This window comes from Eschrichtius robustus, chromosome 3, assembly GCF_028021215.1.
Source record: "Eschrichtius robustus isolate mEscRob2 chromosome 3, mEscRob2.pri, whole genome shotgun sequence".
NCBI lineage: Eukaryota > Metazoa > Chordata > Mammalia > Artiodactyla > Eschrichtiidae > Eschrichtius > Eschrichtius robustus.
The window spans coordinates 74,963,133-74,989,020 of NC_090826.1; the positions used below are offsets into that span (position 1 = coordinate 74,963,133).

The following is a 25,888-nucleotide window of genomic DNA, read 5'->3' on the forward strand; positions in this document are numbered from 1 at the left end:
TTGAATTCCAACCAAGGGTCAAGTAGTGCTCTAATATTGCACATGCTTTTATTCATTTAATAAATATTTATGAAGTGTTTATTTTATGCTAGGCACTGGGGGTGCAATGGTGAGTAAAATAGACGTTGGTAATCAGAACAGTCCTGCAAGCTGGGAATTTTCGTTATCAATTTATAATCTAGGAAATCAAGACTGTAACTTGTAAAAAGTTATCAATGTCCTTTTTTAACCTAATGAAAAAAGGTGATCATGAGGATGTCAGTGCTTTTATCCAATTTATAGTAAGGATACCATTAAATCTTTTAAAGTGTGGGGTTTTTTCCTTACTTTTAACAACTTTATTGAGGTGTAATCAACATACCATAAAATGCACATGTTAAAATGTTCAATTTGATAAGTTCTTACATATTAAAAACCCATGAAACCATCACTATAATCAAGATCATGAACATAGCCATCACTCCCAAAAGTTAACTCTTATAGGGATTCCCTTTGCAGTCCCTTCCTCCAGGACCTCCCCTACCTCCACCCTCAAGCCAACACTGATTCTGTCACTATATAACAGTTTGCATTTGCTAGAATTTTATGTAAATCACACAGTTACACTTTTTTGTCTGTCTTTCTTTCAATCAACTAATTATTTTGGGATTCATCCATGTTGTTGTGTGTATCAATAGTTTATTCCTTTTTATTCCAGAGTAGTATTTCATTGTATGGATATACCACAGATGTTTATCTGTTCCCCTGTTGGTGGACATTTGGGTTGTTTTCAGCTTAGGGCTATTATAAATAAAGCTTCTATGAGTGTTCATATACAAGTCTTTGTATGGACATATGCTTTCATTTGTCTTGGGTAAATACCTAGGAAGAGACTGATTAGATCATATGGCAGGTGTATGTTTAACTTTTTAAAGAAGCTGTCAGTGTTTTCCAAAGTGGTTGTACCATTTTACATTCCCCTGGCAGTATATGAGAGTTCCTGTTTTTCCACATCCTCACAAGCAATTGGTGTGACTAGCCCTTTTAATTTAACCATTCTAAAATGTGTGTACTGGGACTTCCCTGGCGGTCCAGTAGGTTAAGAGTCCGTGCTTCCACTGCAGGGGGCACAAGTTCAATCCCTGGTCGGGGAACTAAGATCTCGTATGCCACGTGGCGCAGCCAAATAAATTAATTAATTAAATAAAATAAAATGTGTGTACTGATTATCTTACTCATGATTACCTAATGGCTAAAGATGTTGAACATATTTTCATGTATTTGGTTGCCACCTGTATATCTTCCTTGGTAAAGTGTCCACATCTTTTGTCCATTTTTTACTTGTGTTGTTTGTTTTCTTATTATTACATCTTAAGAGTTCTTAATATAATCTACATACTAGTTCTTTATCAAATATGATTTGCAAATATTTTCTCCCAGTCTGTGATTTACACTCTTTTAAGTTGTTGTGTTATTCTCTTAACATTTCCTTTGAAATGTTAGATCCATAAAAATCAGTGCCTGTGTAAGTAGTCACTTTAAGAAGTTCTATACTTATTCTTTTTTTTTTTAACATCATTATTGGAGTATAATTGCTTTACAATGGTGTATTAGTTTCTGCTTTATAACAAAGTGAATCAGCTATACATATAGATATATCCCCATATCTCCTCCCTCTTGGGTCTCCCTCCCATCCTTTCTATCCCACCCCTCTAGGTGGTCACAAAGCCCTGAGCTGATCTCCCTGTGCTATGCGGCTGCTTCCCACTAGATATCTAGTTTACATTTGGTAGTGTATATATGTCCATGCCACTCTCTCACTTCGTCCCGGCTTACCTTTCCCCCTCCCTGTGTCCTCAACTCCATTCTCTATGTCTGCATCTTTATTCCTGCCCCTAGTTTCTTCAGAACCTTTTTTTTTTTTTAATTCCATATATATGTGTTAGCATACGGTATTTGTTTTTCTCTTTCTGACTTACTTCACTCTGTATGACAGACTCTAGGTCCATCCACCTCACTACAAATAACTCAGTTTCGTTTCTTTTTATGGCTAAGTAATATACCATTGTTTGTATGTGTCACATCTTCTTTATCCATTCATCTGTCAATGGACACTTAGGTTGCTTCCATGTCCTGGCTACTGTAAATAGAGCCTCAATGAACATTGTGGTACATGTCTCTTTTTGAATTATGGTTTTCTCAGGGTATATGCCCAGTAGTGGAATTTCTGGGTCGTATGGTGTTCTATTTTTAGTTTTTTAAGGAACCTCCATACTGTTCTCCATAGTGGCTGTATCAATTTACATTCCCACAACAGTGCAAGAGGGTTCCCTTTCCTCCACACCCTCTCCAGCATTTATTGTTTCTAGATTTTTTGATGATGGCCATTCTGACTGGTGTGAGGTGATACCTCATTGTAGTTTTGATTTGCATTTCTCTAATGATCAGTGATGTTGAGCATCCTTTCACCTGTTTGTTGGCAATCTGTATATCTCCTTTGGAGAAATGTCGATTTAGGTCTTCTGCCCATTTGTGGATTGGGTTGTTTGTTTTTTTGATATTGAGCTGCATGAGCTGCTTGTATATTTGGGAGATTAGTCCTTTGTCAGTTGCTTCGTTTGCAAATATTTTCTCCCATTCTGAGAGTTATCTTTTTGTCTTGTTTATGGTTTCCTTTGCTGTGCAAAAGCTTTGAAGTTTCATTAGGTCCCATTTGTTTATTTTTGTTTTTATTTCCATTTCTCTAGGAGGTGGGTCAAAAAAAAAGGATCTTGCTGTGATTTATGTCATAGAGTGTTCTGCCTATGTTTTCCTCTAAGAGTTTTATAGTGTCTGGCCTTACATTTAGGTCTTTAATTCATTTTGAGTTTATTTTTGTGTATGGTGTTAGGGAGTGTTCTAATTTCATTCTTTTACATGTAGCTGGCCAGTTTTCCTGGCACCACTTATTGAAGAGGCTGTCTTTTTTCCATTATATATTCTTGCCTCCTTTATCAAAAATAAGGTGACCATACGTGTGTGGTTTTATCACTGGGCTTTCTATCCTGTAACATTGATCTATATTTCTGTTTTTGTGCCAGTACCATACTGTCTTGATTACTGTAGCTTTGTTGTGTAGTCAGAAGTCTGGGAGCCTGATTCCTCCAGCTCCATTTTTCTTTCTCAAGATTGCTTTGGCTATTCGGGGTCTTTTGTGTTTCCATACAAACCTTTGCTCTAAATGGTTCTGGAATGCCTCTTTGGGAATTTTCTTCAAAGCCTCCATTATATTCTTCTAAGCAATGTGTCAGAATACTTTAGGATGTGGATTCTGGAGTCTGGGTTTAAATCACAAAGCCACAATTTATTATTTGAACAGATCGAATGGCTTTATCTCTCTGTGCCTTACTTTTTTTTTCCCCCACCTGTTTGAAAAGGGAGAGATGAAGACAAGGGGAGTAAATAATAAAGATAACTACCTCTTAGAGTGTTGTGAAGATAAAATGAGTTAATACATGTAAAGCTCTAAGAACAGCCCATCATCAACCCACAATAAATGTTAGCTACCATGCGTGAGCCCTTGGGCAAGCTACTGAATCTCTCTGAGGCTCAGTTTACTCACCCAGGGAGGAGGATTAATGCTTTACCACCTCAGGGGTTACTGTGAGAACTGAATGAAATGGTTTAGCCCACACAGTTTAGTGTCTGACATGTAGTAAGCACTCAGTAAATGTTAGCCGCTATTATTATTACTATTCCTGGTGATGGAAAATCCATGACCCATGAGGATGACATTGAATTGAATAAATATCCAAGTTATTCTGGTCAAGTCTGAGTAAATGCAGTTGATGATAACATTTTTCTCTGGCTTCATCCTCTTTGACCATCACATTAAACTCTATCAACTAAGCCCCTTTTCTTGGAGCTCCCACCTTGGCTTTTGTGATTTTCCTGATCCTCCTTCAGTTTCTTTCCTCTTTCCTGGCTCCGTTTCACCTTACTGCCCTCTTATCATGAATATACCTCAAACTCTAACTTCAGCTGTGTGCTTTCCTTTTTACGCACTCTCCCTTTGGTAACACAGTGTATTCTCTCACCTCTGCTGAGAATCCTTAAATCTCGCCTCTCACCATCTCTTGGGATTGAACCCAACCTAATCCTACAACATCAATGTGTCTGGAACAGAACTCATAACGTGAGTCATCCCTGCCTCTCTCCTGAGGCCGCCATGCCCAGTCTCTCACACAGGGTAATTAAGTCTTTGTTTATAATGCATTGCACATTTGCCTTTTCCTTTTCATTATCAGTAGTGACCCCTGGATCAGGCTCTTGGCTCCCCTTGTTAGACCAGAGGGTTCCAAATCTTTCTATCTTGCACCCCCTCAGGAAACATTTTTGAGCACATATCCCCAGTGAACATGTATTTATTTACGAATTATACACATGTTCTACTCTACTAATATATTTATGTACATGATTTTAAAAAGAGAAAAACAGACATAAAAATGAGAGTGAAGAATTTGAAATAAATATTTTAATGATTTTAATTTTATGTATTAAATGGGTACGAAATGCCTTTTTGCTCTTGCTAAATGTATTATGAATAATATCTTTTAGTAAGAACAATGTGATTGAATGTGCCTAGTTATTTCTTGAAATATTGATGATACTTCATAATACAGCTATTTAAAGCTTCCATGTTTGGCTTACTTTGGTACTTGTTTTTAATGTCTTACCCAATATGAAAGGGACTGGTCAGAACGTGTAGATCCCAAACAAAGGAAGTGTTGGTTGACTGTACCTACTAAATCATGATGATTATCTTTTACTTTTGCCTGGAATTACTTTCAAAAGTTTTTTGAAATGCAATGTGTATTTTTAGTATAGCTGGAGTTTTCTTCTCCTATTTTAGTTTTCATGTATATGTTTGTTAGTTGATTTTCCCATGATTGATACAACCCAGAGGATGCATTAAGGAAGTGTGATGAGTTAAGTATTGCGAGCTTATATTTCTTTATGATCTTTCCCAGAAATTTAATATCACATTTAAAAAAAAATAAGTGATTTGGGAAAATGCCCCAGACATATCTTTAAGAGAATAGAAAAGCAGGATAAAAAGCTAGAATACTCACTTAAAAAATAGTCTATATATATTCACCAAAAAGTAATAGAGGGAAAAATATACCAATATTTTAATAGTGGTTACCTCTGGGAAACATGATAATGAAGGATTTTTGTTATTTTATTAATGCTTTTCTCTCTTTTCCAAAGCTTCAAATAACATTTATTAATTTTAGATATCAACAAATAACATTTATTAATTTTAGATAACAAAAGTATCTGACTGACATCAGATACTTTTAAAAAGAAAGAAGTTCCAGATGACATTTGAGTTTCAGCCCCCAGATTAGCTGTGCTCTTACTGTTTGCATGGATAGCTGTAATATAGCACAATCATTGATGTTCATAAATAATAAACCTGAACTAATCAGCAAATATTAAATTGTGTTCCGTGCGCTGTGTTTATAACAAACAAGTAACACATTTTAGATGGATTTGTTTTTTAGAAGTTAAAAAATTTTTGGTACTTGAAAGGCTAACCTTGAATTATTTGAAAAATTGCTATATGATGCCAAATGAATAAAAATGACATGAGTTTCTCATTAGATAATATCAAGGGTGTTAACAAGTCAAGAGAAATACCAATGACTTATTAAGAAAATCAAGGGTGTTATTTAACCCAGAGGAAGTATTTTGTGTCCAATATACTGTAAACAATTCTGAAATGATGTAAATGATGTAGAAGTAGTTTTCAAACTGTGCCATGGAAACTTTTAGAGCCCCTGAAAAGTGGGCAGAGGAATCTTCCCTTTCCCACCCATGAAACACTTCAACCAGAGCAGTGCAGCTTTGATCAGTTTTACAGGCAGGGGAGTCTGCACAAACTTTGGTTTGAAAAAGGCATCCTACTGCTAAATTAGAAGTTTAAAAACGCTTGGACTTATGCCCACCACACTGGGGAGGAAATGGGGCAGATATGTGTGACAAAGGACAGAGAATACAAACTAACTATATTTTAGAAGATCTTTCAGTGTAAATATGTGTTTCTTCTATCCATACACCTCCAAAAGACAAAATGTTAGCCCAAAGCAAAGCAACGAAGGCAGGAGAAATGAACCCATACCAGAATCTGGAAGGTGGGTTGGGCAATCATCTCAAGCCAATAGATGACTTCTGCACCAAGTTCTTTGTGGGAACAGAGGTGAGTTGGAATTATCTGCTTCTAAATTACATTGAAATATGTGATTATGACCTCTACAGTATGTTTGCCTTTTGAGGACTTACAATATTTTTTTTAGTCTTCTGTCTTTTGGTTTACAATATTTATACTGTTTCATATTTTTATACGCTTGCTTGCATTTAAAAGTTTTAACCTCAGTGCCTCATAGCATCATATTTGAGATGTTCCTGAACAAAAGTGGAAAAGTCTATAAAATTAGGTATGACTCTTTTTACTAATAATTTTTTGATCAGCCTGCAAATATTTATCAAACACCTATACCATATGGAAGAAGCCATGCTAAGTGTTAGAGATTCACTAAGAAAATATATTGCTTTGTTAGGCCAGAACAATCTAGTAGGAAAGAGAGTGAAAAACTCACTCAATTCAAAAGATAAATAACAACCGAATGTAATAACAATAACGACAAAATATGCATAAACATGAAATTTACCATCTTAACCATGTTTTTTTTCTGGCTGCATAATCCATAAGTTTTCTTTCTTATTTTTTTTTAACATCTTTATTGGAGTATAATTGCTTTGCATGGTTGTGTTAGTTGCTGCTGTATAACAAAGTGAATCAGCTATACATATATATATATCCCCACATCCCCTCCCTCTTGCGTCTCCCTCCCACCCTCCCCATCCCACCCCTCTAGGTGGTCAAAAAGCACCAAGCTGATCTCCCTGTGCTATGCAACTGCTTCCCACTAGATATCTAGTTTACATTTGGTAGTGTATATATGTCCATGCCACTCTGTCACTTCGTCCCAGCTTGCCCTTCCCCCTTCCTGTGTCTGCAACTCCTTTCTTTATGTCTACGTCTTTATTCCTGTCCTGCCCCTAGATTCTTCAGAACCTTTTTTTTTTTTTTTTTGATTGCATATATATGTGTTACCATACGGTATTTTTTTCTCTCTTACTTACTTCACTTTGTATGACAGTCTCTAGGTCCATCCACCTCACTACAAATAACTGAATTTCGTTTCTTTTTATGGCTGAGTAATATTCCATTGTATATATGTGCCACATCTTCTTTATCCATTCATCTGTTGATGGACACTTAGGTTGGTTCCATGTCCTGGCTATTGCAAATAGAGCTTCAGTGAATATTGTGGTACATGTCTCTTTTAGAATTATGGTTTTCTCAGGGTATATGCCCAGTAGTGGGATTTCTGGGTCGTATGGTAGTTCTATTTTTAGTTTTTTAAGAAACCTCCATACTGTTCTCCATAGTAGCTGTATCAATTTACATTCCCACAACAGTGCAAGAGGGTTCCCTTTCCTCCACACTCTCTCCAGCATTCATTGTTTCTAGATTTTTTGATGATGGCCATTCTGACCGGTGTGAGGTGATAACCTCATTGTAGTTTTGATTTGCATTTCTCTAATGAACAGTGATGTTGAGCATCCTCTCACCTGTTTGTGGGCAATCTGTACATCTTCTTTGGAGAAATGTTGATTTAGGTCTTCTGCCCATTTGTGGATTGGGTTGTTTGTTTTTTTGATATTGAGCTGCATGAGCTGCTTGTATATTTGGGAGATTCATCCTTTGTCAGTTGCTTCGTTTGCAAATATTTTCTCCCATTCTGAGAGTTATCTTTTTGTCTTGTTTATGGTTTCCTTTGCTGTGCAAAAGCTTTGAAGTTTCATTAGGTCCCATTTGTTTATTTTTGTTTTTATTTCCATTTCTCTAGGAGGTGGGTCAAAAAGGATCTTGCTGTGATTTATGTCATAGAATGTTCTGCCTATGTTTTCCTCTAAGAGTTTTATAGTGTCTGGCCTTACATTTAGGTCTTTAATCCATTTTGAGTTTATTTTTGTGTATGATGTTAGGGAGTGTTCTAATTTCATTCTTTTACATGTAGCTGTCCAGTTTTCCCAGCACCACTTATTGAAGAGGCTGGCTTTTCTACATTCCTGCCTCCTTTATCAAAGATAAGGTGACCATATGTGCGTGGGTTTATCTCTGGGTTTTCTATCCTGTTCCATTGACCTATATATCTGTTTTTGTGCCAGTACCATGCTGTCCTGATTACTGCAGCTTTGTAGTATAGTCTGAAGTCCGGGAGCCTGGTTCCTCCAGCTCCGGTTTTCTTTCTCAAGATTGCTTTGGCTATTCAGGGTCTTTTGTGTTTCCATACAAATTGTGACATTTTTAGTTCTAGTCCTGTGAAAAATGCCAGTGGTAGTTTGATAGGGATTGCACTGAACCTGTAGATTGCTTTGGGTAGTATAGTCATTTTCACAATGTTGATTCTTCCAATCCAAGAACATGGTATATCTCTCCATCTGTTGGTATCACCTTTAATTTCTTTCATCAGTGTCTTATCGTTTTCTGCATACAGGTCTTTTGTCTCCTTAGGTAGGTTTATCCCTAGGTATTTATTCATTTTGTTGCAGTGGTAAATGGGAGTGTTTCCTTAATTTCTCTTTCAGATTTTTCATCATTAGTGTATAGGAATGCAAGAGATTTCTGTGCATTAATTTTGTATCCTTCTACTTTACCAAATTCATTGATTAGCTCTAGTAGTTTTCTGGTAGCATCTTTAGGATTCTCTATGTATAGTATCATGTCATATGTAAACAGTGACAGCTTTACTTCTTCTTTTCCGATTTGGATTCCTTTTATTTCTTTTTCTTCTCTGATTGCTGAGACTAAAACTTCCAAAATTATGTTAAATAATAGTGGTGAGAGTGGGCAGCCTTGTCTTGTTCCTGATCTTAGTGGAAATGGTTTCAGCTTTTCACCATTGAGAACGATGTTGGCTGTGGATTTGTCATGTATGGCCTTTATTATGTTGAGGTAAGTTCCCTCTATGCCTACTTTCTGGAGGGTTTTTATCATAAATGGGAGTTGAATTCTGTCGAAAGCTTTTTCTGCATCTATTGAGATGATCATATGGTTTTTCTCCTTCAATTTGTTAATATGGTGTATCACATTGATTGATTTGCATATATTGAAGAATCCTTGTATTCCTGGGATAAACCCCACTGGATCATGGTGTATGATCCTTTTAATGTGCTGTTGGATTCTGTTTGCTAGTATTTTGTTGAGGATTTTTGCATCTATGTTCATCAGTGATATTGGCCTGTAGTTTTCTTTCTTTGTGACATCTTTGTCTGGTTTTGGTATCAGGGTGAGGGTGGCCTCATAGAATGTGTTTGGGAGGATTCTTCCCTCTGCTATATTTTGGAAGAGTTTGAGAAGGATAGGTGTTAGCTCTTCTCTAAATGTTTGATAGAATTCGCCTGTGAAGCCACCTGGTCCTGGGCTTTTGTTTGTTGGAAGATTTTTAATCACAGTTTCAATTTCAGTGCTTGTGATTGGTCTGTTTATATTTTCTATTTCTTCCTGGTTCAGTCTCGGGAGGTTGTTCTTTTCTAAGAATTTGTCCATTTCTTCCAGGTTGTCCATTTTTTTGGCATAGAGTTGCTTGTAGTAATCTCTCATGATCCTTTGTATTTCTGCAGTGTCAGTTGATACTTCTCCTTTTTCATTTCTAGTTCTATTGATTTGAGTCTTCTCCCTTATTTTCTTGATGAGTCTGGCTAATGTGTTATCAATTTTGTTTATCTTCTCAAAGAACCAGCTTTTAGTTTTATTGATCTTTGCTATCATTTCCTTCATTCCTTTTTCATTTATTTCTGATCTGATCTTTATGATTTCTTTCCTTCTGCTAACTTTGGGATCTTTTTTTTCTGCTTTCTCTAATTGCTATAGGTGTCAGTTTGGGTTGTTCATTTGAGATGTTTCTTGTTTCTTGAGGTAGGATTGTACTGCTATAAACTTCCCTCTTAGAACTGCTCTTGCTGCATCCCATAGGTTTTGGGTCATCATGTTTTCATTTTCATTTGTTTCTAGGTATGTTTTGATTTCCTGTTCGATTTCTTCAGTGATGTCTTGGTTATTTAGTAGTGTATTGTTTAGCCTCCATATGTTTGTATTTTTTACAGATTTTTTTTTGTAATTGATATCTATTCTCATAGCGTTGTGATTGGAAAAGATACTTGATACAATTTCAGTTTTCTTAGATTTGCCAAGGCTTGATCTGTGACCTAAGATATGATCTATCCTGGAGAATGTTCCATGAGCACTTGAGAAGAAAGTGTATTCTGCTGTTTTTGGATGGAATATCCTATAAATATCAATTAAGTACCTCTTGTTTAATGTATCATTTAAAGCTTGAGTTTCCTTATTTATTTTCATTTTGGATGATCTGTCCATTGGTGACAGATGGGGTGTTAAAGTCCCCTACTATGACTGTGTTACTGTCGATCTCCCCTTTTATGGCTGTTAGCATTTGCCTTATGTATTGAGGTGCTCCTATGTTGGGTGCATAAATGTTTACAATTGTTATATCTTCTTCTTGGATTGATCCCTTGATCATTATGTAGTGTCCTTCTTTGTCTCTTGTAATAGTCTTTATTTTAAAGTCTGTTTTGTCTGATATGGGAATTGCTCCTCCAGCTTTCTTTTGATTTCCATTTGCATGGAATATCTTTTTCCATCCCCTCACTTTCAGTCTGTATGTGTCCCTAGGTCTGAAGTGCGTCTCTTGTAGACAGCATATATATGGGTCTTATTTTTGTATCCATTCAGCCAGTCTGTATCTTTTGGTTGGAGCATTTAATCCATTTACATTTAAGGTTGTTATCGATATGTATGTTTCTATTACCATTTTCTTAATTGTTTTGGGTTTTTTATTGTAGGTCTTTTCCTTCTCTTGTGTTTCCTGCCTAGAGAAGTTCCTTTAGCATTTGTTGTAAAGCTGGTTTGGTGGTGCTGAATTCTCTTAGCTTTTGCTTGTCTGTAAAGGTTTTAATTTCTCAGTTGAATCTGAATGAGATCCTTGCTAGGTAGAGTAATCTTGGTTGTAGGTTTTTCCCTTTCATCACTTTAAATATGTCCTGCCTCTCCCTTCTGTCTTGCAGAGTTTCTGCTGAAAGATCAGCTGTTAACCTTGTGGGGATTCCCTTGTATGTTATTTGTTGCTTTTCCCTTGCTGCTTTTAATATTTTTTCTTTGTATTTAATTTTTGATAGTTTGATTAATATGTGTCTTGACGTGTTTCTCCTTGGAGTTATCCTGTATGTTACTCTCTGCGCTTCCTGGACTTGATTGACTTTTTCCTTTCTCATATTAGGGAAGTTTTCAACTATCATCTCTTCGAATATTTTCTGACTCTTTTTTTTCTCTTCTTCTTCTGGGACCCCTATAATTCAAATGTTGGTGCATTTAATGTTGTCCTAGTGGTCGCTGGGACTGTCCTCAATTCTTTTCATGCTTTTTTCTTTATTCTGCTCTGTGGTAGTTATTTCCACTATTTTATCTTCCAGGTCACGTATCCGTTCTTCTGCTTCAGTTATTCTGCTATTGATTCCTTCTAGAGAATTTTAAATTTCATTTATTGTGTTGTTCATTGTTGTTTGTTTGCTCTTTAGTTCTTCTAGGTCCTTGTTAAACATTTCTTGTATTTTCTCCATTCTATTTCCAAGATTTTGGATCATCTTTACTATCATTTCTGATTTCTTTTTCAGGTAGACTGCCTATTTCCTCTTCATTTGTTTGGTCTGGTGGGTTTTTACCTTGCTCCTTCATCTGCTGTGTATTTTTCTGTCTTCTCATTTTGCTTAGCTTACTGTGTTCGGGGTCTCCTTTTCACAGGCTGCAGGTATGTATTTCCCGTTATTTTTGGTGTCTGCCCCCAGTGGGTAAGGTTGGTTCATTGGGTTGTGTAGGCTTCCTGGTGGAGGGGACTGGTGCCTGTGCTCTGCTGGATGAGGCTGGATCTTGTCTTTCTGGTGGGCAGTACCGCATCTGGTGGTGTGTTTTGGGGTGTCTGTGACCTTATTATGATTTTAGGCAGCCTCTCTGCTAATGGGTGGGGTTGTGTTCCTGTCTCGCTAGTTGTTTGGCATAGGGTTTCCAGCACTGGAGCTTGCTGGTCGTTGAGTGGAGCTGGGTCTTAACGTTGAGGTGGAGATCTCTGGGAGAGCTTTTGCCATTTAATATTATGTGGGGCCAGGAGGTCTCTGGTGGTCCAGTGTCCTGAACTCAGCTCTCCCACCTCAGAGGCTCAGGCTTGACACCTGGCTGGAGCACCAAGACCCTTTTGGGAAGTCTGAGGTCTTCCAGCATTCAGTAGGTGTTCTGTAGGAGTTGTTCCCCATGTAGAAGTATTTTTGATGTATTTGTAGGGAGGAAGGTGATCTCCACGTCTTACTCCTCTGCCACCTTGAAGGTCCCCCTAACCATTTTTAAGTGTACAATTCAGTGGTATTAAGTACATTCATATCGTTGAGTAACTATCACCACCATCCGTCTTGAGAACTATTTCATTTTCCCAAATTAAACTTCTATAGCAATTAAAGCAGTAACTCCCCATTCCCTACTTCCTCCCACTCCTGGCACCACCATTCTACTTTCTGTCTCAATGAATTTCACTGTTCTAGGTACCTCATGTAAGTGGATTCATATAATATTTGTCTCTGTGCACACCAAAGTTTTGTAAGCCAAGAATGATAGCTTTAGAAAGAGAAATGACCACAAAATCTTAAAGCAGAAATTAAAGCATGACACCCTCTGCTTAAACTCCTCTTTAGTGACTACTTTAGTGACACATGAAAAATCCAAACTCCTTATACCAAATGACGTAAGATTCTGCATCATTTGGCCCCTTTCTCTCTCTCCACCCCCATCTGCACCAGTCTACTCACTCTCTCTGTCTGCTCTGATTTTTTCTCTCATTCTTTTTACCAAACTCTTTCCTGCCTTTCAAGTCCTTGCACTCCTTGGAGTGAATGTCATTCATTATTCAGCAGATATTTACTGAACATTTAATATATACCAAGCACTGTTCTTGGCCCAGGGAATATAGCAGAGAACAGACATCCAAAATTCCCTGCCCTCGCAGGGCTGACCATCCAGTGGGACACTCTCCTACCAACCCCTGGCATGGCTGACTGATCCTTGTGCTTTGGATAGAGAGTTTAAGGGATGCCTCTCTGGGATCTAGGTTGGCTGGCTCAGGGATGAAGCAGGAAGGAGTGGAGCCCTGGAGGCAGAGAGGCCTGATAGACAGTGATCTCAGGTGGGCCCACCCAGCGGTGAAGAGGGCCTGAGCAGTGGGGCCGAGAATGTCACACAGGCATGGGGGCAGTGGAATTGTCGGAACTAGGTAACCAGATGGAGAGGGATGGTGAAGGTTTCTAGCCAAGTGGCTGGTGATGTAATCACCACTCAACACATATTTATTAACTTGGTGCAAATTATTCCCGTGACTCGATTCAGTTTCAGAGTTCCACATACCAGCTGTGAGAGCCAGGAGATATTAACTCTCTTACAGGACTTTGGTGAGGGCTGGGATCATGTACATAAAGCTCATAACAACTCCAGCAGCACTGAGTGCTCAGGAAATGGTAACTCCGAGGGTGATGTGCCACAGGTGATGGGCTAGAGGTGTACAGTAGACGCATCCCAGGCTGTCTGCTCCCTTAGACTGTGTACCAAGAGGGGAGGGAGGGCTTGTCCTCAGACTCTGAATTTCCAGCGCCACACACAGTCCTTTTTTGTTAAATGAGTTGACATGGATGAATGAAAGCACAGATGAGTGAATGAATGAGTGGCCCTGGTCCCATGAGATTGTCCTTCACTTTGCATAAATCAAATGTTTTCCCATCTCCTCTCTCTCACCTATGCATCCCAATCCATCCCTTCCTCTGAGTCCTCTTGACTCATCTTAATATATATCCTTCTCTGTGTTTTCCTCTTATTATTTAGTGAAAAAAACATTGGGATTAGGAGATTGCATATGGGTTTTACATTTATAAGATGGTGGCCTGGGACTAAATTTTTTCTGAACCTCTCCCACCTCTTCATTCACTGGTTCTGTCTGTCTTTCCCCTTTGTGTGGCAATTTCTGCCTCTTGTTTACACCAGGACCCTCTTCTTTCTCTTCTCCTTAAAATGGCCATAAGTAGAACTGGGATACATATTACTTGTTATGTCATTTGGCTAGAACTCTATGTTTCCTCTTCTCAACTTTCAAAGATGATGAGTACCATACATATTCCCTCTTTCTCTCTTAATTCCATGAATATTTATTAAGTGCTGACTTTGTAACATGCTGAGAACAAACCACTGAATAAGCCAGACTAGATCCCTCCCCTTCTGGAGCTTTCAGTCTATTGGGACAATTTTTTGTTAACAGCGACTTTGGGAACCCAGCAGTTGGAACTTGTGTACCTAGAATAGCTTCATAATTGCCTGTGTTCTCCCCATCAATGTGTGTAGATAAAAACTCAACAAATTCATTTTTTTGTTTAATATAAAATCACGTAATCATTTTGAGCCTTCCCTCCTCACACTGCACCAAATTATCATTTGATTAAATTGACCTGTTACTTTGCATTTGTTTGGGTCATGGTCAGTCTTAGCACATGAATAAGAGGACTTTTGTCTTTTAAGTTGTCTCATCAAGAATCTGTAATATTTTTAGGAAGGTGAAGTGATATACACAGATTGGAAAATGGAGAGAGACCCTGAAACTGGCCGATTTATGAGTAAGTTTTGATGATTGCTCTGTTATTAATAATTTATTGCTTTTTTACGAAGTACGAGTAACCCTGTCCTTGCTAATGGGAGAGAGGGCACCTGAGGTTCTGACTCTACACTTGTTACTCAAAGTGAGTGCTTCGGACAAGCAGCACAGTTGTCACCTGGGAGCTTGTTAGAAAAACAAAATCTTGGATCCTACCCCAGGCCTACTGAATCTGAATACAGATTTTAATAAAATTCTCTGGGTGATTTGTTTTCACACCGAAATTTGAGGAGCACTGATGTATTGATACTTAAATTATGGAGAACCTTGGACAATTCAATTTTAAAATAACAATGCTATTTCAATAATTCAACAACCCAGTAGCTCAGCTATGTGGAAAATCTGAGTCAACATGAAATTATAAGCTAAATTTACCATGATCTTGAAGACCTCAGCCCTGTATGGGAGAAGTTAACTCTAGGGCCCTCCTTTGGGACTGGGACTGGTGGTGCCCACGTGTTCCCCTGCTCCCAGGGCCCAGACTCTGGGCAGATGAACAGAGGTGTGAAGGACACACCCAGGTGTGAGCAAGGATCAGTGTTAATAGTTCAGGCTCCCCAGTAAGCAAAGTTCTCTGTCAAAGCTCAGAGCCTTGGGGTGCACTACAATTACAACAACTTACTTTAAAGCTTTGGATTTTATCATGGCATGAAAAAACTGGACAGCTACATGTAAAAGAATGAAATTAGAACACTCCCTAACACCATAAACAAAAATAAACTCAAAATGGATTAAAGACCTAAATGTAATGCCAGACACTATTAAACTCTTAGAGGGAAACATAGGCAGAACACTCTATGACATAAATCACAGCAAGATTCTTTTTGACCCATCTCCTAGAGAAATGGAAATAAAAACAAAAATAAACAAATGGGACCTAATGAAACTTCAAAGCTTTTGCACAGCAAAGGAAACCATAAACAAGACAAAAAGATAACTCTCAGAATGGGAGAAAATATTTGCAAACGAAGCAACTGACAAAGGATGAATCTCCCAAATATACAAGCAGCTCATGCAGCTCAATATCAAAAAAACAAACAACCCAATTCAAAAATGGGCAGAAGACCTAAATTGACATTTCTCCAAAGAAGATATACAGATTGCCAACAAACAGGTGAAAGGATGCTCAACATCACTGATCATTAGAGAAATGCAAATCAAAACTACAATGAGGTATCACCTCACACTGGTCAGAATGGCCATCATCAAAAAATCTAGAAACAGTAAATGCTGGACAGGGTGTGGAGAAAAGGGAACCCTCTTGCACTTTTCAAAGTGTAGACTAACCATGAGATAAGGAAGAGGCAGCTCCTGGGACTGCTAGAACACCATGGAGCAGTGAAGCGGAGCAGCTAGGCTAGGGTTGCAGAAGGGGATCTGGTCAATCCTGTGGGTGGCTGAGACAAGTGGACGTGTGAGTGACTGACAGAAGTCCTGAGGTCAGAGCCACCGCTTGCAGGGGACAGCTGTTGGGGCTCAAATCTCTGCCTTAAACTTCATCTTCTTCACTTCTATCTACTGAGGCTGGTTCTGCAGGCTAGAGTCTGCCTTAGACCTTGGAAGGCTTGTTTTGCCAGCATTGCCTCCAGGGTGGCCATTTCCATCTGGAAACAGAAGCACTCCTACTTTTCTTACATAGGTCTCCGGCCTAGAGACCCAAATGTATGTTATTAATAAGAGTGAGGCATTGAGAGAAGATTTAATGTGACCCAAAAAGAGGATCAAGTGCATGTAGAACTGAGACCGATTTTCCATTTTCCAGTCATTTCCAATTCCATAATTTAAAGTTGAACTCAAAATTATATATTGGATGTAACGAATTACATTCAACTACTTTTATGCTTATTCATGTTTCTATTTATTCAATCATTCAAGAATGTCAATTGTGCACGTGCTGCATGCCAGACACTATAATACATGACAGCAGTCTCCACTACACCCCTGGGACACAAGCTGAGACCATGACTCAGCTCGTGATGCCATGACTTGGTTATGCACAGAGGGACACTGTCTGCTTCCTCCTGGTCTCAGATTTTCTTAGAGCCTTACCCTGGTGCCAGCTTCCTAAACTGCTTTTGAGGCAGCCCATGACAAACAGGTTGAGTTATTTATTTTAAATGGATTTTATTCCATCTATAGTACCAATGACAATAAACTTAAAAACCAAGAGCTTTACATTTGTACCTCATTGATGTTTGTTTGCTCTTTCTTTCATTCATTCATCAAATTATTATTGAGAATCTACTATGTGCCAGGCACTGGGAATACAAAGATGAATAAGATATTATCTCCCCCAAAGGGGTTACATGAATTATTGGAAAAGCCAACCACATAAACAAATGATGACATTGCACTGCCATTAGTGCTATGGATGGGAAAAAAAGACAAACACAAAGTGACATGGAAACCAGAGAGGGACCAACTCTTTTGGGCTGTTAAGAAAAGACCCCACTGAAGAGAGATATGGTTGAGCTGGATCTTGAAGGGTGGTTTGCAGGTTTCCAGCTGGAGAAAGGCATTCCAGGTAGAAAGACAAACAAGTGCAAAAACATGGAAGCTCAGAAGAGTAGTGGACAATTAGGAAACAGGGAGATCTTCTGGCCAAAGCATGGTAATGGTAATAGAGAGGGCAACAGCAGCAGGAGAGGTGCCAGGAAGGACATCTGAGTCCAGATGGCAAAGAGCCTTGAGTGCTTTACTAACCTGTGGACCTTATCCTAGTACCACCAGTATAATCAGAAAATCACTCTGTCAGGAGAGCAAGGGTAAATTAATTGGTGGGAAGTAGGATGAGCGGTAGGATGACCAGTTGCAACAGCCTAGATGAGAGATGGAGAGGACTGATGTCCAGGCAGGGTGACAAGGATGTCCAGCAGAGGAAATGCAAGAGGGAGAGAGAGACATACGAGTCATCATGCCAGGACTTTGTGACCAGTGGGATGTGAGTGGGAAAGAAAAAGAGAAGTTGCTGTTAATTTCTTGACATTTAATTCATTCCAAAACATTGAGAAATAGCTCTAACCACCTACTTAAAGGCTATTTTTAAATCATCTTAATACTTTAATACTTTAAAATTACCAATCAAGTATTTTGTAACATGGAAAGCCAAATGACACTGTTACTTCCATTGGATAATGGTTGAAGTTCAGGGAAAGTCAATGTGTAGACATGCTGAACTGTAAATTGCATGCCCTACTTAACATTCTGTGAACTGGCACTGTTTTCCTTGGAAGCTAGCAGCCCGATGTCTTTCATAAACACCATGGAGGTTTCCTGGGTAAAGATGAGGCAAATACTGGGACCCATTTTCTCTTGATCTGCTGGGAGCCCCATGTTCTTATCTCAAATATACAACAAGGCAGGAAGGAGAATTTCCTTTTCTAAGAAGAAATTTCTGAAAGACAGATTACCCTGACTGAGCTGTGTGTGATGAAGTCCAAATCAAACAGATGATCTTAGTGACAAGCCAAGAAATGCAGGCTGATGTATTTGATGATGATGACAGTTAACATAATCATCTCATGTACTCAACTCACAAATTGGCACACGTCGTGTGTTAGGCGCTCAGTACGCTCCACGGATTAATCCTTATAGCAACACTGTGGATTTGAGCCCAGGAGGTCTGTGCTCTTAACCACATCAGTATACTAAATCCTTCATTAGATAATGACTCTGGAAAACTACTGTTTTGTTTATTGTAAGTTTCTTATAATAAGCTGGCTGGGGGCTCTGGCATTTCATTTAATAACTTAAGGACAGCTCCATTTACTGCTGAATGGCTCTAAGGTCTTCCAAAGGACAAAAGGAAGAAAAAGTTATATGGGCTGAGAACCTCTAACATGTTAAAAGTACAAATCTTGATGTTTATCTATATTCCTATCACTGGTGGTCATTACATTTTGCAGAGGGCTTCTAGTCTCCTGGATAGCCCTGCTCACCAGAGTGAGGTGGTGTAGGAAAGCCCGGCTCACCAAGGACAAAACCAGGATCTGAGGGACACAAGCAGCAGCAAGAAGAAAGCTGCTGGCTTCCAGGGGTCTCCTGCCTTCCCAGAAACCCTCCAGATCACTTCAAGGTGCCCTTAGAAATAAGGCTTCTGTGCTGTCTTCAAGATGGAGCTTTGATTAGAGGAAAATTGGTCTTTTTTAACCTAGAAGAGCTATGTTTAAATTTATTTATTTTTACTGTATACACTTTTTTCAAATAATTTTTGCATTGAGATAAAAATATACATAAACAAGAAATTTAACACCTTAACCATTTTTAAGTACAGTTCAGGGGAATTAAGTACATTCACATTGTTATGCAACCAATCTCCAGAACTCTTTTCATCTTGTGAAACTGAGACTCTGTACCTGTTAAACACTAGCTCCCCACTCCTCTTTCCCCTCAGCTCCTGGCCACCACCATTCTACTTTCTATCTCTATGAATGTACCTGTTGTAAGTACCTCATGTAAGTGGAGTCATACAGTATTTGCCTTTTTTCTTAAGTTTTTGGCCACACCATACGGCATGTGGGATCTTAGTTCCCCAACCAGGGATCAAACCCGTGCCTCCTGCATTGGAAGGTAGAGTCTTAACCACTGGACTGCCGGGGAAGTCCCAGTATTTGCCTTTTTGTGACTGGCTTATTTCCCTTAAAATAATATACTCAGTTTTCATTCCTGTTGTAGCGTATGTCAGAATTCCCTTCCTTCTGAAGGATGAATAATATTCCATTGTATGGATATACCACATTTTGTTTATCCATTCATCCATTGATGGACACTTGGGTTGCTTCTGTCTTTTGGGTATTGCAAATAATGCTGCTATGAACATGGGTGGACAAATATCTCTTTGACACTGTATCAGCTTTTTACAAGATTATGGTAGCTTTTTTTTCTGCTTAATGTTACATTGTTGTTCTGAGAAAAAAAATCCAACCTTCACATAGCTGTTAATATGATAAGTTTCAGAGTAAGTTCGTGGTTTTAGTATAAAATAGCCACACATTTTGGTTTGGCCTGGACAGGCACATATTTTTATGGCCACCCCTGGGGCTTGTGGGTATGGGCAGCAAGGAATGAGGAGCAGCCAGCTCCAAAGCCAGGACCGGGGAGAGGAAACCCAAGCCATGGCGGAGTAGACAGACCAGGGGAGCAGAAGGACCCTGGTGCCTGGGGCAGAGGCAACGGGGAAGCCTTCATCTTAATATCCAAATCGGCTTGTCCTCTAGTCTTCCCAGTTGCAATAAATGGAAAGCACAGTGAGCCTGTTTCTCTTACCAGAAATCTGGCTGTCTTTCTCAGCACTCATCTCTCTCACCCCTCCTGTCAACTCTAGCTTGCAAATGTTTCTTGATTATCCACTCCTCCATTGCACCTTCCTCCAAGTCACCATCCTCTCTCACTAGAACTACAGCAACAACCTCCCATGGTTGGGGCTTACCTGGTGGTGCAGTGGTTAAGAATCCGCCTGCCAATGCAGGGGACACGGGTTCGAGCCCTGGTCCGGGAAGATCCCACATGCCACGGAACAACTAAGCCCGTGCGCCACAACTACTGAAGCCCGCGCTCCTAGAGCCCCTGCTCCACAAGAGAAGCCACCACAATGAGAAGCCCGCGCACCGCAACGAAGAGTAGCCGCAACTAGAGAAAGCCTGCACATGGCAACGAAGACCCAATGAAGCCAAAAATAAATAAATTAAATAAATTAATTTAAAAAAAAAAAAAGAAAGGAACAAACTACTGATACGTGCTGTAGTGTGGATAAACCTCCAAAAAAAAAAAAAAAAAAAAACCTCCCATGGTGTCCCCTCTTTGCTTTTACCTGCCTCTGATCCATTCTCCCCACAGTAAACAGAGAATCCTTTCATATGTCAATCTGTCAATCGGATAGTCTTCTAGGCCTAAAGGGCTCATTAAAAAACATTACACTTAGAATGTAATCTAAATGTTTTTCCTAACAAGTCTCTGCAAGGTCTGGACTCTCCTGGTCTCCATTTGTTTCCTGTGTCTCACCCTGGGATTATCAGACTGCAGTCCTATTGCCTTCCTCAAAATAATAAATGCACTAAACACTTCTCAGGACTTTGGTGTGTATTACTCCTCCTGTCTGGAATGCTACTCCACACCACAATCTTCCCGTGCCGAACTCAAGCCTAAATGACTCATCTTCAGAGACGTCTTTTCTGACCATTCAGCCTAAATAACGAATGTCCCTTGTTATTCTTTCTTGTGATATTTTTTACTTCATAATACTTTTCACATTTTTTTTATTATATACCTTGGGATTTGTTTGTTGAGTATCTGTCTTTCCACTGGACTGTAAGGTCCGAGAGGACAGATCATGTTTGTTTATTAACCATTGTTTACCCATCCATCTACAGTACCTGGTACATAAAAACAACCCACAATTATTTATTGACTAACAATATATACTATTGACTAACTGATAGACTAATAAATGAGTGAATGAATAAGAACAGGAAGTGTTCCTTTGAGCCTGAAAAGTAGCCTTGATGGGAATTTCCCTGGATTTTCCATAAAAAAGAGGAGGAGTTGTGCCTTGACAGATTCATTCACCCCAGCTGACCTCTGGTTCTCCACTCTTGGACCTCATTGATCGGGACCTATCTGTCCATCGGAGGTCTGCCCATTCTTCATTGCAGGAATGTAAACAGTGTTATAAAAGGTGAAATGGCCTTTTCCACTCCAACAGCAAAGAAGCCCGTGAGCCTCTACACGGTCCATGATGGAGGTGTCCACACCGTTCAGAGATCACCTTTTTACAAGGACATTATCCTCACTGTTGGGGGTTGGAACGTGGCCATCTGGAAAGAAGGTATTACGGTAAGTTGCCTGCAAAATGGAGGGGTGGGTGTGTGGTCCTTTGTTATTGAGAAAAACAATAGGAATAACAGACCGTTCTGACATAACAATGCCTTTGGGACACTTTTTAGAGAAATTGGAACAGATGCCCTGGGCCCCAGCCTGTCAGCAGAAGCACTACAAGCCTTTGGAAAACACAACCATTTGCTTTTCTTTCCTGAGGGAAGGAAACATTTACAAGTCTTTTGTTCTCTGAAACCAAACAGTCTTTTCTTCGAAATATCGTGTATATCATGGGCAGTTCCCTTGATTTATGTTTTTCCCTCTGCTTAAAATACAAGATGGGATGCTGATTATGGCACGAAGTCCAAGGAGAAGCAATGGGTCTGTCACTGCTCTTGCACCGGGTAATTTGTCAGCAGGTTCAGAAAGTGGGACTAGGAACGCTAAGGGGTCCGTCACCAGGCAGGCAGAGACATGCATGGGTCAAGGTGAGGCAGTGCCAAGAATCCAGTGGTCCGGATTAGGACAGGACCTGGGTCCAGGCAGACAGAAGCTAAACTGCCAAAAACTAGAAAGACTGGTAAAATCTAGTGAAGCAAGGGCGTGGGAAAATCAGTATGATATGTCCCTCTCATGAGCTACTTAAGGAAATTATCAAAATCTGTTAAAAAGTATGTATATATATATATGTACGTGTGTATATATATATATATTTCAGAGCTGTAATATATGTATTCTTCGACCTAACACTTTTTTTTCCTTTTATTTCTGGGACTCTAACTTACAGGAATACTCAAAAAAATAATGTGTGTGAATATATGTACAAGTTTGTCATTGAAAAAAGTTGAAAACTCCTTAAGTGTCCATCCACAAAAGGACTTCTATTTTATAACAATGTACTTTTGTATGATCTTTTTTTTTTTTTTTTTTACAACAAGCAAGCATTAGTTTTGCAGTTAAAGAGAAAGACAAAAGACATTTAGGCAAGATTGTCCAAAGACCATGCAGGGGTCAGGAACCTGGTTATCCACCAAAACTGAAGGAGCTGAGCAAGAACAGGTTTGGCCTGTTGCCTCTAAGGAGTCCATGAATTGGTGATCTTCTTGGTTCCCTGTAGGAAGGTTTTTGTTTGCATGTATGGGAGGGTGGAAGGCAGCTCCATGGCTTAGTTTAGTCCAGATGTAAGTAGGTGAATGAGCCCAGGCATAGCATGACGGTAGGAAGAGAGCACATTCTGATCTTCAGTCTCTATGAAAACCTCCCAAAGAAGGCAAATTACCCCAAAATAGAGAAGAGATAAGATGATCTTATGTTGCTTTGGTGGTCCAGAATCTCTCCCAAATAATATTAATAAGCCATTGGATGCAGCTCACAGATAGAATTGACTTTTCATTCCCTTTTCCTGCGCACCAGAGCTATTTCCATGGTGAGCAGGCACCCGACAGGAAAATTAAAATATAGACAAAATTTGCTTATAATCTTTACTTATCCGGTGTCCATCGATCTCCATAGAAATAGCAATGGGATTTAGCAGCAGTTGGATTATTAGAACCATAAATAGCTCGATTGAAGGTTTGATCTTTTATATGATCATAGCCATCTGAGTTTTACTTTCAAAAAATCATTGTGAATATCCCTCAGATAATAACAAAAGCTTTTAATTTGTTTTTTTTTAATTTATTTTTAGACTGGACCCCTCCTTCAGTCATCCTGTGCACCAAAAAGGTACACCTCAGGGCACTGGTCCCTGACAAGGCCTGGAGTCTTTTACATTGGCCGAGAAGATGGATACATCGATATCTGGGACCTTCTGGAGAAAACCCACGAACCAGCCCAGTCACAAAACATCTGTATAACTATGATCACGTACATCAAACCCTGGACCTTTTCTGGTATGTTAATTCTGATTGAATGAACTAAGTCATTTTGCCTTTTGGGGCTAGCTTAGGAACATTTTGACATTCAACTGGAAAGCCTCTGATGTTTCTTCTCAAGATCTTTCTTCCCATGCCATCTCTTCCCTTCCTTTCTCTTCCCTTCCCATCATTCCCCTTCCTTTCCCTTTTCAAATTTTGGATACAACCTGAGTTTCTCTTACTATTTTCTTCATCAACAGTTATTTCTGAGACACATTTTAGTATGTCAAGCAGAGGCTGATTTTGAACCACACAATAAAAAACATCCTTCTCACCCTCTCCAGGTCCCTAAATCACAGGGTGAACCCTAAATCTTTGCTACTTTTTGCTGCTTCTTTTCCAAATAGAATAAGTTCTGTACCTTTAATTTTTCACTACATCACAAATTTTCAATATTTTGTCACTTTATGGCCCTCCACTGGACAATATCAGGCAGTTTCCTTCTTGAGATCAAATGACTCTGCAGGGTCATATATCTCTTTAAACTATAACTTTTAAACTAATTAAGAGGAAAAAGATAATGTATAACAGAGCAAGCAGAAATTTAAGAATGTGTCGATGGAAAAGTAATTTATATCCTTTGTCCCAATTTCTCTGTTTCACCCAAGTAATACTTTCTACCCAAATTCAGTGTATATTTGCTTCATTTCAGAGAAGTTTCCCTTTGTTTCCAAAGCTGTGCAGGCATAAAATTGTCTTTCTATTCATTTCTTTCTCAGAAGAAACATTACATTTAGAAACACAGTCTTCAGAATCTCTAAGAGTGTCAGAGTCTGACTACTACTACTTGGCCGTATGTGTCACCAAAGTGTGTTTTCCCGTCTTCGCTACAAAACATTGCTTTTGTATACCTCCAGGGATTACAAGTCTAGGATTTAGCAATTTGAACCAGACCTGCTGAAAATGAGAAGACAAAAGTTGATGAGAGAGAAAATGAAAATTTTCAAACACATTTGTGTTTTATATCCATTTTAAATGATCAAAGGAAGCAATTTGTTTTTATAATAAGAAAACTGGTTCTGGCTGTGTCTTTGAAATTCATCTGAATAATGGCATCCTTTAGCCCTTACTATGCCTTTGGTGAAAATTGGCATCATGATTTTTCTTTGAAAATCTTCCATGTATTGTCCCTGCTTTCTTTTCACATCTGCCCAGTGGATCCAGTCAGAGAGGGTCAATCTCAGCTAGGAGCCACACTCCTTATATAGAGGCTGAGAAAACATGATTGGGGGTGAGCAGGGTGGCTGACAAAGACTCAGGGTCTCAGCCTTCATTTCACCAACTGGAAAAATGGCTTTTACGTGTGAATATGGTCTCCAGTCATGAAGGTCTGATGAAGATGCCAAGATCATTGTAACCACAACAGGTCCTTTGGGAAATCACAAAACAAAAACACAGTACATGTTTAACCTCTAAAATGGCTTTCTGATTGCAGAGTTGTTTTTCTCCCCCATTTTTTTAATCTTTCAGCTAAGCAGCAATTTATAGCCATAGCTGATTATTATGGAACATTGCATATATTGGAAATTCCTTGGACACTAAGTCGCCCTTCCACCAGTGAGGTTAGTAACTTTTGGTTTTGAGGATTTACGTGATCAGATACTGCCGAGGCATGTTTTAGAAGTATGTTCAGAAATGACAGCATTTCTGCTCTATAAGAGAACAAAAGAATCATGCAGTCAAAAATAAGGGGATGTTAACCTAAATGGGAAAAGAATTTGAAAAAAAAAATAGATTAAAGTATATGTATAACTGAATCACTTTGCTGTACCCCTGAAACTAACACAACATTGTTAATCAACTATGCTCCAATATAAAATAAAAATTAAAAAAAATAAGGGGATGTATTTCTGTTTTATGAGATAAATGGCCTAAAGCTAGGGGAAAAAAGCAAGCATGCAGCAAAAGAAAAGCCAAGTAAATGAAGCCCAGATTCAGAGAGGAATTGATTTGGGGATTCATAATCATAAGATGTTATTTTCACGTTGTAACCTAAGCGTGGGACCCTTATTTCAGTGCTATCCTTCCCAGAGGGCCCAGCTGACATTTTTATGCATCTCTCCATTGCCAGCCTCCACCCGTCCTTCCCCAGCTTGGTGTGCTGCAGGCAGCAGGTCTGAAGTGGCAGTACTCTGCCCCTCCATGCACACCACCCAAGGGTTTCAAGCAGTGTTAATAATTAGGTTACAAAAAGAAGATCAATATGTAGAAATACATAAATATGTATACAACCAACATTAAACATATAGATTGCAATCTGTTGCAAGTCCCAACAATATCACCCTAGTTACTGGTAGGCAAAAAACTTTCCTTCCC

General features: G+C 39.0%; 1 protein-coding gene across 1 annotated transcript in view; it reads left to right on the forward strand.

Annotated features, from left to right (window-relative positions):
• DNAI3 (dynein axonemal intermediate chain 3) overlaps nt 1-25,888 on the forward strand; it is a 72,857-nt gene that overhangs the window by 41,933 nt on the left and 5,036 nt on the right. Inside the window, exons 16-20 of the mRNA XM_068537550.1 lie at nt 6,090-6,220; nt 14,742-14,805; nt 21,544-21,674; nt 23,344-23,548; nt 25,043-25,134. Of these exons, the coding sequence (XP_068393651.1) occupies nt 6,090-6,220; nt 14,742-14,805; nt 21,544-21,674; nt 23,344-23,548; nt 25,043-25,134 (623 nt within the window). The remainder of the gene's footprint in view (nt 1-6,089; nt 6,221-14,741; nt 14,806-21,543; nt 21,675-23,343; nt 23,549-25,042; nt 25,135-25,888) is intronic.